The sequence below is a fragment of the Cyrtonyx montezumae genome, unplaced genomic scaffold (assembly GCF_038088225.1).
Source record: "Cyrtonyx montezumae isolate F1298 unplaced genomic scaffold, pur_monq_1.0 scaffold_3, whole genome shotgun sequence".
NCBI lineage: Eukaryota > Metazoa > Chordata > Aves > Galliformes > Odontophoridae > Cyrtonyx > Cyrtonyx montezumae.
Window position 1 is genome coordinate 73191921 of NW_027072034.1, and position 16491 is coordinate 73208411.

Genomic DNA, 16491 nt, shown 5'->3' on the forward strand with positions numbered 1-16491 from the left:
AAAAAAATAAAAATAAAAAAATACCAAAATAAAAACCTTTAAGCCCAGGTTAGACCTGTGGCACAAGCAAGACCAGTAAGAGTGCTATGTGATTTCTTCAAAGCTACACTAAGTGGACATTCAACGCCTTGCAGCTCACTACAGTAGTGGCATTAGTTCAATTAGTAGACCTATGTTCTATTTGTAAATCTCTGCTTTAAAGATACGGCCAAAAACTGCAAAAATGCATTCATGGACTTCTACAAGAAACATAATGGCAATATTCCCTTTGAAAACTAAGTCCCTGTAGTGCTAAAAGTGAGGCTAAAGATACACTAGCACATACCGGACACTATGCAATGCAGATAATTAGAAAGGACAACATGAAGTACATTAACTGTTTACAACCACACAGCCATATGTTCAACAATGACATCACTCAAATGGAGCATTTATACTGTTTACAGCTCAAATTCAAAGAAACAGAAGCCAAACAAATTCTGTAAATAATCAGGAGCAGGCCATGGTGTACATTCTGGCAATGAACTAGCATAGTAAATATATTTTGAAATTTTATAGAAAGCAAACAAATGATGATTGATAAAAACATCTTGGCACATTAATATAACATTTTCTATTTTTCCTAAGATATGAACTTTTTCTCCCACACAGCTAAAGATTTCAACAAAGGGAATAAAAGAGTGCATAAAGCCTTCAGAAGAGTTGAAGAGCTATGGCAGCTCAGGATGCTTTCTGGCTCCACTCATCCGGTCTGTTAAGATTTACGTCTGTCTTTCTTTCTTAAGACAGAGACTTGCAGTTTCTTTGTCATTTCACTCTGGCCTTCTGCTGAGATGGCCAATAAATATAAAAGACAGACTCAATATGGTATCAGTTTGTAGTCACTATCCACCTGAAATGGGTAAGAAGGAAGACAGTTCAGAGACACTGAAACCTGTCCAGGCCCAATCCATGTAAATATACAGACTTAAACATTCCTGACAAAGTACACTTGGTAACGACAAGAGATCTTTCTTCAAATACTCTTACCTTGATGTCTCAATGGACAAAACTGGAACATTTTTCCATATCATGCATTATTCTTTTCAAATGAGACAGAACTCAATTTCTATTCAACTGTTCAGCTACATTCTAGTTATCTTTCTACAAGACAGATTATTTTGAGCAAGTCGGGCACTGAACAGTGTGGTACTATAAAAAAAAAAACAACTGTGGGTTGGAGGGAACAGCAGCAGAAAAAAAAATAAAAAGGCTTCTTTCCATTAAAAAAAGGGTTGAAGTGGGCCATCTTCTAAATCACTTCTCACTATGTAGTTGTAATTGCAATGCTCAAATTACAGAGTTAAGAGCACTCATTACTACGTATACAAAACTGTATCAGAATCTTCTAATCAACTTAATAAAAATAGAAAGACTGGAAGCACTCAGTAGATTTGAAAGCCAGCATATTCTAGTAATAGAAAGCTGCACCTTTCTTCTAAAGCTTACACAATTCTGAACCGCCAGGCACTATTTCAAAAGACAATGAAACACACAATCTAACTCTTTAGGATGCCAAGTATAAATCTAAGACAACATAATTAAATAAAAAGTTTTAATGGTAAGACAAAAAAAAAAAAAAAAGAGAGAAAAGATGCCTCTCGTCCTTTGGAAAAACTCAGCCAAATAGTCCCTAAATACCAAAGATACCATTATACAGTGACTGCAAGGCACACTGGAAAAAGACCACTTCCCCAAACACTGTGAGTGCTTAGTCAAGGCAATACAGGATGAAAACCTCAGATTCATTCTGTTAAGAAGCCTACTACATCCACAGAAGAGTCTGGAGGACTAGTCAAGGTCCTTCTGGGGAAACTGTCACAAGAGGATCTGTATTACACTACCACTACAAATAGGAATAACAAGAACACATGAAGTGGTTAGAGTGAATGAACTGCTAAAACAGCTCCACAGGGCATGATGTTACAGCAACTGTTTGGAGGAGGGTTGCATCACCAGGCCCCATTCTTCTATATAATTTGACTAACCCTAAACACAACTTTATGGGCAGCTACTACTTTGTGTCATGTGACTCACAGGAGAAAAATCTGATCCCATGGAAACATATCTGTTTTTGCAGTAGAATGCTTACAGGATAAGACAAGCATGATTAACATGAGTAACGGTGGTGAAGAATAGGCAATGTGCAAGTATTTCAGCAGAACGATCTCAGAACGCTCTGGATGGCAACCAGTGAAACGTCAAGAAAACACTTGCTGGTTAGATATTCATAAATTATACAGAAATGGTACTTCAGGGGAATGCCTGAAACCATCATTTGATAAAAATACTTCCTCCTTCACTGGCTGACTGCATGTAGAATAGGCAGCAGACTTCCACTTCTTTCATATGAGACATGAATTTTGTCTCAGTAATATGAAGCATGGACAGCCTCTCTTTTTTCACATGCATTCCCTAGCATAATAGATCCTAACCCAGAATATGGCAACTATGTGCTACTACACAGTGCAAGTATATCTCCAGCCTCAAAGCACAGCAAAGAACCATAAGTGAATGTGGCAGGCTTAGCTCAATTCAGTATTAGTAAATAAAAATCATACCTTCAAAAGTGCAGGAAGAGTTGTGCTTTCCTTTTGGTTGCTCTTTAAATTTATGGCTTCACTCCCTTTGTTTTCAGAACTGAAAAACAAAGATATTTTGCAACTCTGAGGACTTGAATTATTCCATTGTACTTGAGAGCCAATAGAATCAATTTAAACACAAAAGAGCATTAACTTAAAAGGACAAAAAACATGTTTTCCAAAACACAGCCCATATTCTGCATATATTGCAACCGAAAAAGCCATGCCCCAAAAAGCTTAAGATGAAAGCAAAGAACCTATTTCACATCATACTGACATACTCAAAACTCAAAGCATTCAGAAATGGCAGATAGTGCAATTAAGGCCGTTCTTCAACAGAGAGAAAAAAAAAAAAAGGAAAAAACAACCAAACTTTCTGTGTATATGTGTTATATTTTTCTGGAAAAAAAAAAAAGCATAATTGATGACTTGCCTACTGCAGCATTCCTTGGCATAGCAACAACTACCGTGCAGCTGGAAGGCGTTCACAGTCCCTACACTAAAGACTGCGGTCAAATGGAGTGTGCTCAGGGCAGATGGAATCATCACAAATCACAGCCACCAGATTTTACTGAAAACAAACATACCTAATGGGGGGTTTGCAAGCAAATTAAGAAATTTTAGAAAGGTGACATCAGACAAGTTATAATTACCAAGGCAACACTTGCTGTCCATTATAAATGTCAGTAGTCCAAAGTCTCATATGTCCTTATAGCCAGTTTACCTTGGTCAAAACGTTCTTCAGAATCCCATCTCTGGAATGAGGGGAACATTTGTTTTTCCCTGATTCTTAAAACCATCCTTAAGGACAACCCAGCAGAAAATATTTTAATAAAAACCTTTAAGCTACATGCAAGTACAAAGCAAAATCATATAAAGGAAAACATTTGAGGATGTTAATGACAGATCACTTCCTGCACTGCCTATCATCATATCAATATAGCACGTGAGAAATGTTTGGTTTTGCAGTGAAGGGATAACCACTTCAAAAAGCCTTCTCTGTTAATTTTAGAAAATTAGCTTTGCTATTTATAAATGCACAAGCCATTATGTTTTTATTTGTACAAAGAGATAAGCAGAAAGCTATTTAAACAAAAGAAAAAAACATTTGCATTTCATTGAATTCTGTCAGGATGTGGAGAAATGATTTGGATGGAGAAAAGTACTCCCATTACCACTGACTGTAAAACCGCAGGTAAGCATGTCTCAGTAGGACTTCTGAAAAGAAGGGGTTTGTTCCAGTCGTGCATTAGGCACTGCAGCTAAACATACACTGACATGCACACAAAATAGAAAATTCAGACTGTGAATATGATGGTTTCCCTACCAGATGATCAGGGTCAAGCTTCCCTGAACCAAAATAAGAACAGAATGCTCATGCTGTTAGGGTTAAGATCTTTCTGATCTGCTTCAAAACTGAGAAGCTCTTTCCTGTCTTCTGTAGATCCTCTTCATTTTAGAACCATGTACTTCCAGATCACCTCGGGTAATCTTTCATAATGCATACCAAAGCACTAAGATGCTTTTTCAGGGACAGCACACAGACAGTCCTGTCTTTATTTGCCTCTATGTAACGCAGAGTGAACAAATTACTATTCTCTTCTATTAATTTATTGCACTATTTACGTATTTTGTGAAGGAGATGTCTCCAACACTTCTGGGCAGCCTGGCACGCTAGGAAAATGTTCAAAAGTACATACATAACCTATTTTCTCCCTCCTAGCTTTAAAATAGAATTAAAAAAATCTCCTTGGATCTGCATAGCTTTTCCTGATGCCAATACAATTGACTCAGTACAGAAGTTCTCTATACTTCGAGCAGAACAAGTCTGATATCCACCAGCCATTCTTTCCTTCACAATATCACTATCTACAGAACTGCTCTGCAGGAAAAAAAAAAAAAAAAAGAGTTCACTTCTGTTAAGCATTACCAACAGGAATCATTTATACCTAGTTATTTTACCACTTTGCTTTGCTCATATTCTTTCTTCGTGTTCTGATTTTTTTCCCCCTAATCTTTTTAGCACTTTCCTACTTCTTGTTTTGTATTTGGAATACATTTCCATATTAACTTCTCCTCACTAGCCAGGCTCAGACAGCTTGCTATGAATTCCAGAGGACACACCAAAACTGAAAAAAACACAGTTCAACAGGTAAGCATCTTAAAATCAACTAGTAATTAAAAAAAAAGTTTCAAAACTTTACTCTCCAGAATTAAACAAACATAAACTTGGAAGCAATTCCCACACCCCTTCGTGGCTGATATTCTAGCGTTTCTACATTCCTGAATCTTTTGCTTTAGGGTGTAGTTCCCTCACACGCTGACTCTGTTAGCAGAACCAGCTTCAGAAGTTTCCACACCTTCTTCAACCTCAGCTACCCCCTTCCTACCCAACTCAGCAGGGCTCTCTGCAGCACCATGGTCTTAGACAAACATGAGGAAGGAGCAGAAGTTTCCTCATCTGGAAGCTTGGTCACTGGTCCTATGGCACAGCAGGCAGGAATCAGCAGGCATGTGCTCCTGCAGCTCACCTCACTGCTAGGGCTACTTCTGGACACCTTGCACCCTTAGCTATGGCTCAGTTTCCACAGTATCATTAAAGTTGGAGAAGACCTCTAGTATCACCTAGTCCAACTGCTGACCCATCCCTACCATGCCCACTAGCCACGTCCATGTAAGAGTCAAGAATAAGAGTCAAGACTACTTCTACAGAGAAGTTTATGGGACCATATAAAATCCTACATTTCCATGCCTAATCCCCCACCCTGTGAAGCTAGAGTAATTATGCCATATATATTCTTACACTGCAACATAGGCCCATGATAATCATACGAGTTTAAAGTGAGAGATGCAGCCAACACAGCTGTAATTGTGAATGCCATCATTTAATATTTATTGGGAAATAAGACAAACAATATTTATGCAAAAAATGATCCACTCTTCCAACTTCTTTGGCACACTCACGCAAAGCTATAATTAGTGGCAAAATTCAATACTTCCAAGAACTCTATTCTAGGGTGATTTATTATTATTTTTTTTACAGGACAATCTCTGATATTAAAAATTGTTATAAATGTTAACTTCTTAACTATGTGGTATTATACCACTGAATCGCTGTGCCTTTGCTAATAACTGAAAACTACAGACTGTATTTATAGGCTCACCCCACACACATTTGATTTGCATCTGTGTTAACAGCTTACCTCCACAGGGTTTCATGGTTGCCTCAACCTTTTCGGAGGAAGTGCCTTTCTGGAGTGCTTGGCCACACCAGCTAGTGAGCACACTACCCCTGCAGCACCTCTGAAGTTAGGCTTGTGGTTAGCTACCCACAACACTTTGCTAATTCAGCCAGCCAGCTCTCAGAGAGGACTGCAGCACTTCCACTTCTCAACCAAAGAAGGTGAATCTACAATCTTACACTTCTCAAAGTACTGTTATTATGTACCAGAAATAGGACTCTACTAACCCAAGTCTAACAGCACACCAAGAGAGATCTCAGATTTAAGGTTGACAAGAATTAACCCTAGAAGTTCTTATAACCAAAATGACTTGCAACTTGTCTGGCCCCCAAGGGGCCCCTCTGCCCTCCCTATAAAGGGATCTTGCAGTAACAGGAGGGTCACAACTTTCTCACAGGTGGCAAGGCCAACTCAGAACACTGCTCTCCCCGCTGACACATGCTGCTCCAATAGCCTTCACGTCTGCCTGGATTCCTTGCACATACCACACCACAAGTCTGGGGTCTGCTCTGGATGTGAATGAGCAGGGTGTGATCCCAGGACCAAAGAAAAAAAAAAAACTCTAACCCTACATTATGTGCTTCCATGGACTTCTTACTTATAGGCTGTCACACACAGATGGTTGCAACTGCTTGTTTACACATTTAGGAAGATACCACTTTCATTTTATAAATAATAAAAAGAAGACAAATAAATATTAAATGATTTGTCCAGAGTGTTAAAGATACTATTAAAATTAAGAGTAGAAACTAAGCTTTTTGGCTACTCCTCAAGTGATCTACTGCCCCCTCCTACTGCTATTTCTGCCTGACATGCCTTTTCTCATCATTTGTTGGTGCATGTGACACAGATGGGTTAATCTTCAATGAAGGCAGAGGGATATCTTCCTCTGACTGTCTTGCTGCTTTTCCCTCCTATCTTGCCAGAACGTGTCCTGATCAGTGTCACTCCTATTCTTTAAATATTTGAGATTTAACACAAGTTAAAATAGATCCAATTCTGTATGTTCTGCACAAACTTCTCTTTGTGTGATTTTCTAATGCTTTTTGTTCATCTGCTGCTGCAAATCTGTTCTGACCTTTCTGTAATACCAGGACAGGTGGTGTCTGAATCAGAAGCAGATTTTGATCCAAGTTTTTAATCATAACACTTACATAGGAAAGGTCACAGACTTTTATGATGAAAAAAAAGTTTATATCCCTTACTGTTGCTTACACAAAACACAGAAAAGTAGACAAGAATTCAAATCCAGTTTAGTTAATACATAAGAGGGATAGGAATCAAAAAAGAAAGAGCTGAAGGGAGCAAATTTAAGTGCGTAGTTTGTGAGATCTTTTCCAGCTGTCTCTAAAAACAGAACAAGACAATTATAAACAATTACATGTTCAAAAGGCCCTCACAGCACCTCTGTGCAGCACCAAGAGTTTGCTTCCTCTAGCTTTGTTCTTCACAACAATCCTTGGGAACTTGCAAATTAAAAGCCCACCCTCTCTTCCTCTATTAGCTAACCTCACCCATATTATGCACACAGCAGATTGTGAACATGTTGTGTTAGATAAAAAGCAAGCTACAGGCAGTATGCAAGTGCGATGAAGCACAACGTGTGCGCTGTGGTAAGACTGACCAGAAGCAAAGCTTATTAAACTGAAGCTAACTGCTGGAGCATTTTACCTTCCTTTTACACAGTACCTGCTGCAGATAGCCGTTTGAGAATGGGGCAGTTAACAAGCAGGCCCTTAAGGAAACAGGGACAGCTGGCTAAAGCTCAAATTGAGCAACATCGTGACACTACTTATGGTTGCTGGCCTTGCATCTTGTTCCCATCAGGGAATACTCCAACTGTACAAACAGAGGTCACTTCCAACACTGCAGGTCCAGAATTTACCTCTTATGAAGACCAGACGTAAAAAAGATGTTGTCAGGGAGGTGACAGCACTACCATTTTGCCTCTTTCCAGGAACAGATGACTCCCCACACAGCCATACCCTCCTCGACACTGCATTTAGTTAACACTGCCCATTTTTAACAGGTTTCCTTTCCAGATCAACACAAAAACATCACCAGTTTCATGAGAGAACTTAGCATTGTATGAGAATGCCTAACCTGAAAGGCACTGTAGGATACCAAGCAACCCTAAGCCTCTAAATTTGGCCTTACTGACACAATACTAATTAACTAAACTTGACTTCTCCATGTTCAGTGTACTGCCTGTGATATATCCTTCCAAGATTTTTTTTTTTTTTAAATAAAGTTTTCCTCAAGATGATATGTCTTTGTTTTGGTATTGTTGATACAACTCACCCTCCAGCGCAGTCATCACATAGGCTAATATAATTTTTACCTTTTTCTTTATTTCAGCATTCTGGGACATGGCTCTGGTTCTTGACCTCCACCTTTTGTCTATTTCTAAAAAAAACAAGCCCTTCTCTCTGCAAAGCTGCACTGCATTTGGTCTTGATGTCATCATTTCTTTCCAGTTTTACTTAGTGCCAAGATAGTGACACATTTAGTGGGAACCTTCTGAAGGAACGTGTCAGACCCTACAGAACACAGAGGTTGCTAAGGAAAATGTGATCACCTAGTACCTTAAAACAAAGCTGTGAGGGAGCCTCCCTGAAGAATGCGAGTGAAAAGAAGACTGCGAGTCAAGTAATACTATCAAATGGAGATGTGCAGGACCAAAATCATCATGAAGTTCCAGCACATTATAGGGATTCTCAAATCACATGAACAGACCAGTAGAAGTTACGAAACTTTTATGATGCACCTGCAAAAAGCCATAGGTTAGCCAGCATTGTTTCTTCTTTTTTCCTGATTCTAAGTGGTAATTATAAAGAAGACAGCTAAAAATCCAGACCTTTGAGTAATATTTTTCATATATATACCAGCTGCCTTGCTTGCCATGCAGACCATTACGATTACTGAAGCTGGCCTCCCAAATAATCTAGACCATAAAACCTTACTAATGCAGACCTGAATTATGCCTATAACATTTTCCTGAAAGACACTAAGTTTTGATTTAAAACAAACGAACAGTGAACAATGGAAAGCCTACTGTATTTGTAAATAAGACCTTTCCATGCTTACTACTACTAAATTCAATAACTCACTACTAAAACTTAGGCCTGCCAGTCCAAATTTGTCAAGCTTCATCTCTCCTCTATGGGATCAACCTACATCTACCATCCTCAAGTCACAGGTCTGCCGTGATGAGAAGCACTTAACTCTAATTTCCCTTGCAGTTATGTACCTTGAGGCAAAGCCATGCCTCAATCCGTAATCCTATCATTTCAAAACCTACTCTTAGACAAATCAAATACTATTGAGCTACTCAAATTTATCCTGTGAGGCAGCTTTTCCAGACATCAAATCATTTTGGAGCTCTTTTCAGAGACATTTCCAGTTTGTCAGTACCTTTTTCATAGTAAAACATGGACATTTCAACTAGTTACTACACTAGTAACTGAAGTTCAGCCACAGAAAACACATACTTTATTATTTATACTTCTGAGAATTGCTTTTTCTCTCTGAGACATCATTTTGCTTTGTCAGCTCCCGTTCAGCGACTGCCAACCATGACAATTTCATTTGCTTCTGCAGCATTGTCATCTATATGGAAATTCCCATAAAAATACACTCTAGTCATCTGCAAACTTCCCAAGTCACAATAATCTCTTCTTTCAAATTGCTTATGGAGATATTCTCGACATCCAGTTCTTCACATCCTTTAGTTTGTTCTGCTGTCATTATACTTGTAAATATTTTAATTGCAGCATCAGTACCAGGTCAGATGCCTTAAAGAGTCTGAAGTTACTACTTCAGCATTTATCAACTAAAGTAGCAACCACATCAACAAAATCATGTTTGACAGTTCCCATCCTCCAGCAATGTTAGGATCAACATCATATTTATTAACTTCACAGATCACCTGGAAGACTTGATATATCAACTTTTCAATCCTTCTCCTTTAATCCTACCAGAAAGAATAGACATAAAAGCATAACTGAAATGCCAACACCTTGTTCCAGATCCTAAAATCACACCTGCGAAACCATTCATGTCCTGTGAAGCCCTGAGAACCGTCCAAACCTGATCTACAAACAGTGTTTATAAAATTTTTAAGAGTCAAACTTTTGGGGTGTATATTGAATAACATCTGTTAAATGAATTTAAAGGAGAACATTACTGTAAAGTCCAGTGCCAAGAAGATGCATCTCCAGCCTGGGGAGAAAGCAATGAAGATTCATAAAAACTGCCTTCTGCATCAAATGACAGTCAAAATACATCAGCACTTAAACAGAAAAAATAAAATAAAATAAAAAGCTAGTATTTTAACAGAAAACAGCAATAACCACAGGACTATTTTCTGTCTCCTCCCAACCTCCAGGAAACAGAACACTGCTCTTTTGGACAAGCTTCAAAAAGATAAATTGTAGCCAACTTCTCAGCAAGGTTCCCAAGGCTAACACTGGTCACAGAAACCAAATGGTAGCAGTAGTGGCAAAGTCTTACTGCAATTTCTGACAAGGCTGCCAGGGCTTGTCTTGAGGAGAGAGGGAGTGTTTACACAAATTTAAATGGGAAGTTTCTGGCTCCTACTTCTGTGCTTACATGTAAGCCACGCACACAGGGAGGAGCCATTAAGATAAATGGAAATTTTAAAAACAAGCCAGTGAGTTTGAAATCAGAACATGAAAGGAAAGCAAAGCAACTATTTAAAACAAATAAAGGAAGTGGGGAGGAAAGGAGCAGGAGCCGCAGGAAGGTAAAGGATGAAGAAAATGGAAGCAAAAGGAGGAGGAACTCAGGCAAAAGAAGTGCCAAAATCAACCAACTAATATAAGCATTGGAATAGCATAAAACATATTCATTCAATTAAACAATCCCACTTGAAAACTGGTTTGATTACAGACAACATTAAGCAATTTAGGAGGTTTTAACTGAAACAATTTTTCCTCTCAGACCTGTTTATGCTGCTTGTTTACATACTGCTTTTGCTCTGATTCATAGTAAAGCTAGGTCAGCTTCATGCCCTCTGTTAGTATTGCTGCTTCCCATATACTAAGTGAGCTACAGAGTGCGTTAGCACAAAATGAAGAGATTTTGTTAATCCTCTTTCAAAATGCGAACTAAATAAAAAATCATGAAAAATAAAGACATTATGGAAGTACTGAATGACACATTCTACAAAGAACTTTATATTAAAAATGTAAAAACCATTTCTTGACATCAAACAAATCCCTTTCAACTTTAAAGGCTGGAACTAAGAAAAATGACGGCCCCTCAGCGCCCTTGATGAATAACTTAATCTGTTTTACATGTGAGGGAATTCAATAGCCATACAAAAGGTAGAGGAAAAAAAAGAAAAATGTTTCAGAGTAGGGTCTACTTCAACAGTGGGCAGGGGGATTATACCAGATTACGCAAAGGTTTTTCTTCTGGCATCTGTCAAGCATAGTAACAAACATTAATATAGAATCTGCCCTGTATTTGGTAGCCTCAGAGGTTCAGTCAAGTTTTCAGCATGCTTGTGAAATAAGTACGTTTCTGGCGGCTAACATATTAGACGGTATAATATCAGAAGCAGATTCAGAAACTATTTACAGTTAAAAATATTGACTTAAAAAACAATAGGTAGCCCATTATACTTATATATACAACTGCTTTCAAAAGGCACAGTTTGAACAGCTGAGAGTCAGCAATGGTGTTCACAAATGACAAGAAAATGGAAGACCTCTTGACAAGCAGGGTTTAATTAAATTTGTAATAGAAGGCATTAAGAAAAAGCAACCAGGAAAAGAAAAACAAGCAAAGGACACCAGGGTCAACAGCAAAATGCACAAAGTCTTTTAAAAGTGATACTATATAAAATTGTAAAGTTCATTAAAATCTGTACAAATGACTTTAGAAATGAAAACTAAAATAGTAGGAAAAAAACCAGATACAGTAATATCCTCAGGAAAGCCTACAGGATAAGCAGCGTTAGCACTGCTACTTTCTGGAAGCATAACAGTATACACTAGCACATGCTGAATTGCTCGCAGTCCAAAAAACCCTCAGAAAACAGAAGTAGTTGGGTTTTCGTCTCTGATAATAAGAAATACAGCAATATATTTCTGAGTTTTGCTTTTTTTTCCCTACCCGCAAGTCTTCTGTTCACCTGCTGATGGATTAGCTTTCACTTGTATAAGCCTTCCTTAAAACCAGTGATTCATATTTTGAAAATCATAAAAATTCATATTTTGACAATAATTACAAACATAATTGGAGGGAGACAGCACTGTTAACATGTAAAAAGTAGGTTTGTTTCTTCTTAGGAGTGCTATTATTATTATTATTGCCCCAGGAACATTTCCTCTAGGAAATGTCTCACAACCACAAGACCAGCTGCTTGGGCTCTCTCCTCCTGGTCTTGCTCCCGTGAGACATTAATATCTACACCTAATTTTAATCAAATGAAGAGCTCCACTATAGCACACAGAATACTTAAGTGTAGGCAACCGCTTTGGTAATCTGCTTAATCAGGGTCTTTGCTACAATTTTGAATGATCCCGCAATGATCTGTCACAACAGAAACATGAAAGAAATGAAAAGAAATGGAAAAAAAAGATCAACCAAAACAACAAGTGAACAGAAACGTTTCCTAATGTGCCTTGCTTTGATAAGTCTAAGTTCTCCTAAATGACTGGAGTCTTCCCCTTTCTGGTTCCACAAACCATCACCCCCACTGCACGCTCACAAATGAACTGAAATTTACTAACAATAATAATAAAATTTTACTTTGCCTTTTAAAAGGAAAAGTGTCTTTATTAGAAAGCAGAATTTTTCCAGCAAACAATGTATTTCTTCTAAGATCCTAACAGCATATGAATCAAAACCAGCCAGGAGGTAGCAAGTTTAGAAGAAACAGAATCAAAGAATCGTTTGGGTTGGAAGGAACCCTTAAGGTCACCTAATTCCAACCCCCTGCTATAGGCAGGGCCACCTTCCACTAGACCAGGTTGCTCAAAACCCTATCCAGCCTGGCCTTGACTGCCTCCAGGGAGGGGGCATTCACAACCTCACTGAGCATGTAAGTTCGAAATGCACTGCTCCCCTTTCAACTGATTCCTGGTAGTTCCTAAATACTTTTTTACTTCTATTTTTTTTAACCACTACAAAAATACATGTGCTTTATAAACAGGAACAATGACTGGCAAGCCCAGAGGAAGAAAGGGACTCTAATCTCTCCTTAGGCAGTATAAACAATGTTCTTCCACCTCTGAAAGCTCTTAGTTAGAAACTAATGGATGAACGGAACAATAATGTCAATTTAAAAAATAGAGAGAAAAAGGCCCTCTGAAACCAAATAAAAGGTTGTTCTTCCCTGTTTGATGCTTCTGATACACTTCAGTGACGCAGAAAAAAGTATCTGGACAAGCCCAACAAAGACCTACTTGTGCTGCTAGTTATTTGACCAACTAATGGCACTTAAAGGGAAAAAGATAAACCTGAAATGAATCTGCTACACAGTATAAACTATACATAAGATTTTGGTGGTAGCTCTGGGTTAAAGCAACTGGTGAAACGTCACACATCCAGATTGTTTCTAAGGTGACCTAAGAGGTCACATCCACTTACAACATGACAATTGACAAGGCAGAAAAGCAGCACAGCCCTGAAAGAATAGGCAAGAAATTGCCTTGTACTGTAAAAGCTGTATCCTCATCCATGTAGTATACAGAAACCTGTACTTATAACTAACTAATAAATCAGACTCCCATTAGAATTACAAAAATCAAACGGGATTTTCCCACCCTTGGGACGTAGACTGCCCAAAGACAAACATTGTGGTTACAAATATCTATCTTATATTACTGAGAATAGCAAATAGTGTGACAGAGGGAAGCACTAGGTGAAGGACAATTCACATTTATTTAAGTTATACGTATAAGCAGACTGAGTCCATAACAGATGTCCTCTACCTTGTGCCACCTGGTGACACTTGGTGATGGAAAATAACCTGCACAGGCCAGTGGTAAGGAGCAGGTGAAGAACAACTTTTAGATGTGATGGGCTCATCTCCTCATGCTTGCAACGTTTACAAAAAAGTGCTTCTCTGGGGGTCGGTACAGATACACTGCAGATATACATGGCCACTGCTTCATCTCTTGATCCCTTTCCTTGGTAGCTTGGCTGTTCTGAAATCCAACACTTAGGTACAGTATCTTGACACAGAAGTTTTATGCTACACACTTCTGATTTGATCCAGTTCCAACACGTATCGTCCCGATTGTTTTAACAGGAAATTAATCACCGCAGTGCATACATTCTGACAAGGCTCCTCAAGAGGCACATTCCTCATCCACCTCCTGCCCTCCACACCTGAACAACAAACACACAGGCACTGTTCAGCAATCAGTTCCTCCGCACCCAACACACCAAGCCAACCTGGGCCGCTCACTCCAGCCTGGCACTGCTAATGTATGCAATTACGCTAATCTATGGAGAAGGCTGTCAGTGGAAACCAAAGGCAAGAGCGTCAGCATTCCAGGCGAGTGCACCGCCCGCAGCCTGGCGCAACAAAAAAGCTCTTTAACATACCGAATTGGGCTCCTCTGAGCTGCAGGAATTTTGCTGGCTTTGAGAAATCGCGGCAGTGACCGCCCTGCAGCTGATGCTGTGTGGGGAGGTCATGCAGAAGGCCAGGAGGCCGAGCCTCCTCACACATCTCGTGCAGACCGCTGGAGAAAGGCAGGGCTCTTGGTGGCAGGAAATGAAACTGTGGTTTACATCAAGATAACTGGCTCCTTCTCTGAGTTAAGTGCAGCAGGTCTACCACGAGGATGCGCCACAGATAGCATATCTCGCTCACAAACCACCTAACCAGCATCACCCTGCTCCTCTCACCCAGCTGACACTAGGCTTTTTTGTTTAGTTCCAGCCACAGCTGATGAGGAGGAACCATGACCAGAGGTCATAATGGCCTCAAGTCGTGCCAGGTAAGACTCAGGAAGGATATAAAGAAAAACATCTTCTCTGAAAGAGTGGTTAGGCACAGTCTGCCCAGGGAGATGGTACAGTCACAGTCTGTGGATATGGCACCGAGGGACATGGTTAGTGGGCATGGTGGTTGGACTGGGTGATCTTAGTGGTCCTTTCTAACCTAGGGATTCTGTGACTGTCTCTCCATATCTGCTGCTGTCTCTCCATGTCTCAATCCAGTTTCAAGCCTTTTCTTTCTGCCACATCTCAACTACCCTGCCAGGCTCGATGCCGTGCTGCTTGACAACAGAAGTGCTCTTAATTCAGCAGCATCACACCTGTTTTTTGTTGTTGTTGTTGTTGTTGGTTTTTTTTCAGGGAATAAAAAATGTGGTTGTTGAAGACTGGTGGATCCTTGGCAAAGTGCTGGTGTGTTGAATGCAGAGTGGTTGCGGTGAAATAAAAAAACCCTCAGAGTTAAAAACTTTCATGGCCCATTTACAAGACTGTCTAAGAAGGCAGCGTACAGTAGTTGGTGTAACAAATCAATCACTCTGCAATCTTTCATGATCAGTGAGAAGGAACCACCACGATGCCTGTTTAAAGTTCACTTATTTGCCTGTGTAGACGCCAGAGTGTGCAGAACCAAGAATGACTCAAAATGATTAAAACCAACACTCTAAAAGCAAAATGAGTAAGTTGTACACCTGAGGAAATAAGGCCTCGCTGGCTGACACCTCCTCGCCTCAAAAACACCCTTGTTCGTTCAGACCAATGTTAGACTCCATAAGAAGCAGAAGGAAACTTTATGTACGGTTCTTTCCTACCGGCATGTAGAAATCAGCCAGCAGAAAAAAAAAAAAAAAAGAAAAGAAAAAAAAAAGAAAAAGAAGGAAGAGGAAGAAACGCACGAAATGTTTCAGAACTTTTTCATCTCATTAGTACTCTCTGTACTTAAAGAGGAAAAAAAATAAAAAATAAATTATTAACAACCAGGTTACCAGAGACCACATCTTTTGCATTGAGCCCTAAACAGCCCAGTAATATTTATATCGCATTACCATCTGATTTAGAGCAGCCCAGGAGAACGCTGAGGGCTGTGAGGGCTGCGTGAAACAAGCGAGCCCTCTCCCCGGCCGACCCCCGGCCCCCAGTGCAGGGCTCCGTGCCGATAGGGCTCAGCGCTGCGCTGACTGCGCCGACTGCGCCGCGCCACGACCGAGCTCGCTGAGCTGAGCTGAACTCGCACGGAATAGCGTTACGTTAAAAACGATACGCCTTAGCCAAAGCCTCCGCAACCGAGCGGAGCAGCCAGGAGTGGCGCCGGCAGTCCCCATCCCCCGGCTCCCCACAGGGAGCTCAGGTCCCATATTCCGCGTGCCCCCCCGGCCGGGCCCTGCCGCCTCTCCCTTCCGCCCTCACCTCCTCCCAGCCCGCCGGCGTCGCGATGTCCCGCTGCCCCACGGTCGGGACGGGGCCGAGCGGGCGGCGGAGCCGACCGCGCTGCGCCCCGAGGGAACCCTACCTGTGAGCGCCCGCCGGCCGTCCCGGAGCAGCTGCCTCCTGGCGCGGGGGACTCCTAGCGAAGAAGCGAGAGAAGGCGCTGGGCCAGGAGGGGCCGGCCCTCCTCCGGCTGCCCCCGCCGGACATCGCCGGGCCGGGGA

The 16491-nt window shown here is 40.5% G+C and overlaps 1 protein-coding gene across 1 annotated transcript in view; it reads right to left on the bottom strand.

Moving 5' to 3' along the window:
• LOC136052855 (very large A-kinase anchor protein-like) overlaps positions 1-16491 on the bottom strand; it is a 40975-nt gene extending 24484 nt beyond the window's left edge. The window contains exons 1-2 of the mRNA XM_065743282.1: positions 16353-16491; positions 2601-2679 (exon numbers count right to left, since the gene is read on the bottom strand). Of these exons, the coding sequence (XP_065599354.1) occupies positions 2601-2679; positions 16353-16477 (204 nt within the window). The 5' untranslated portion in view covers positions 16478-16491. The remainder of the gene's footprint in view (positions 1-2600; positions 2680-16352) is intronic.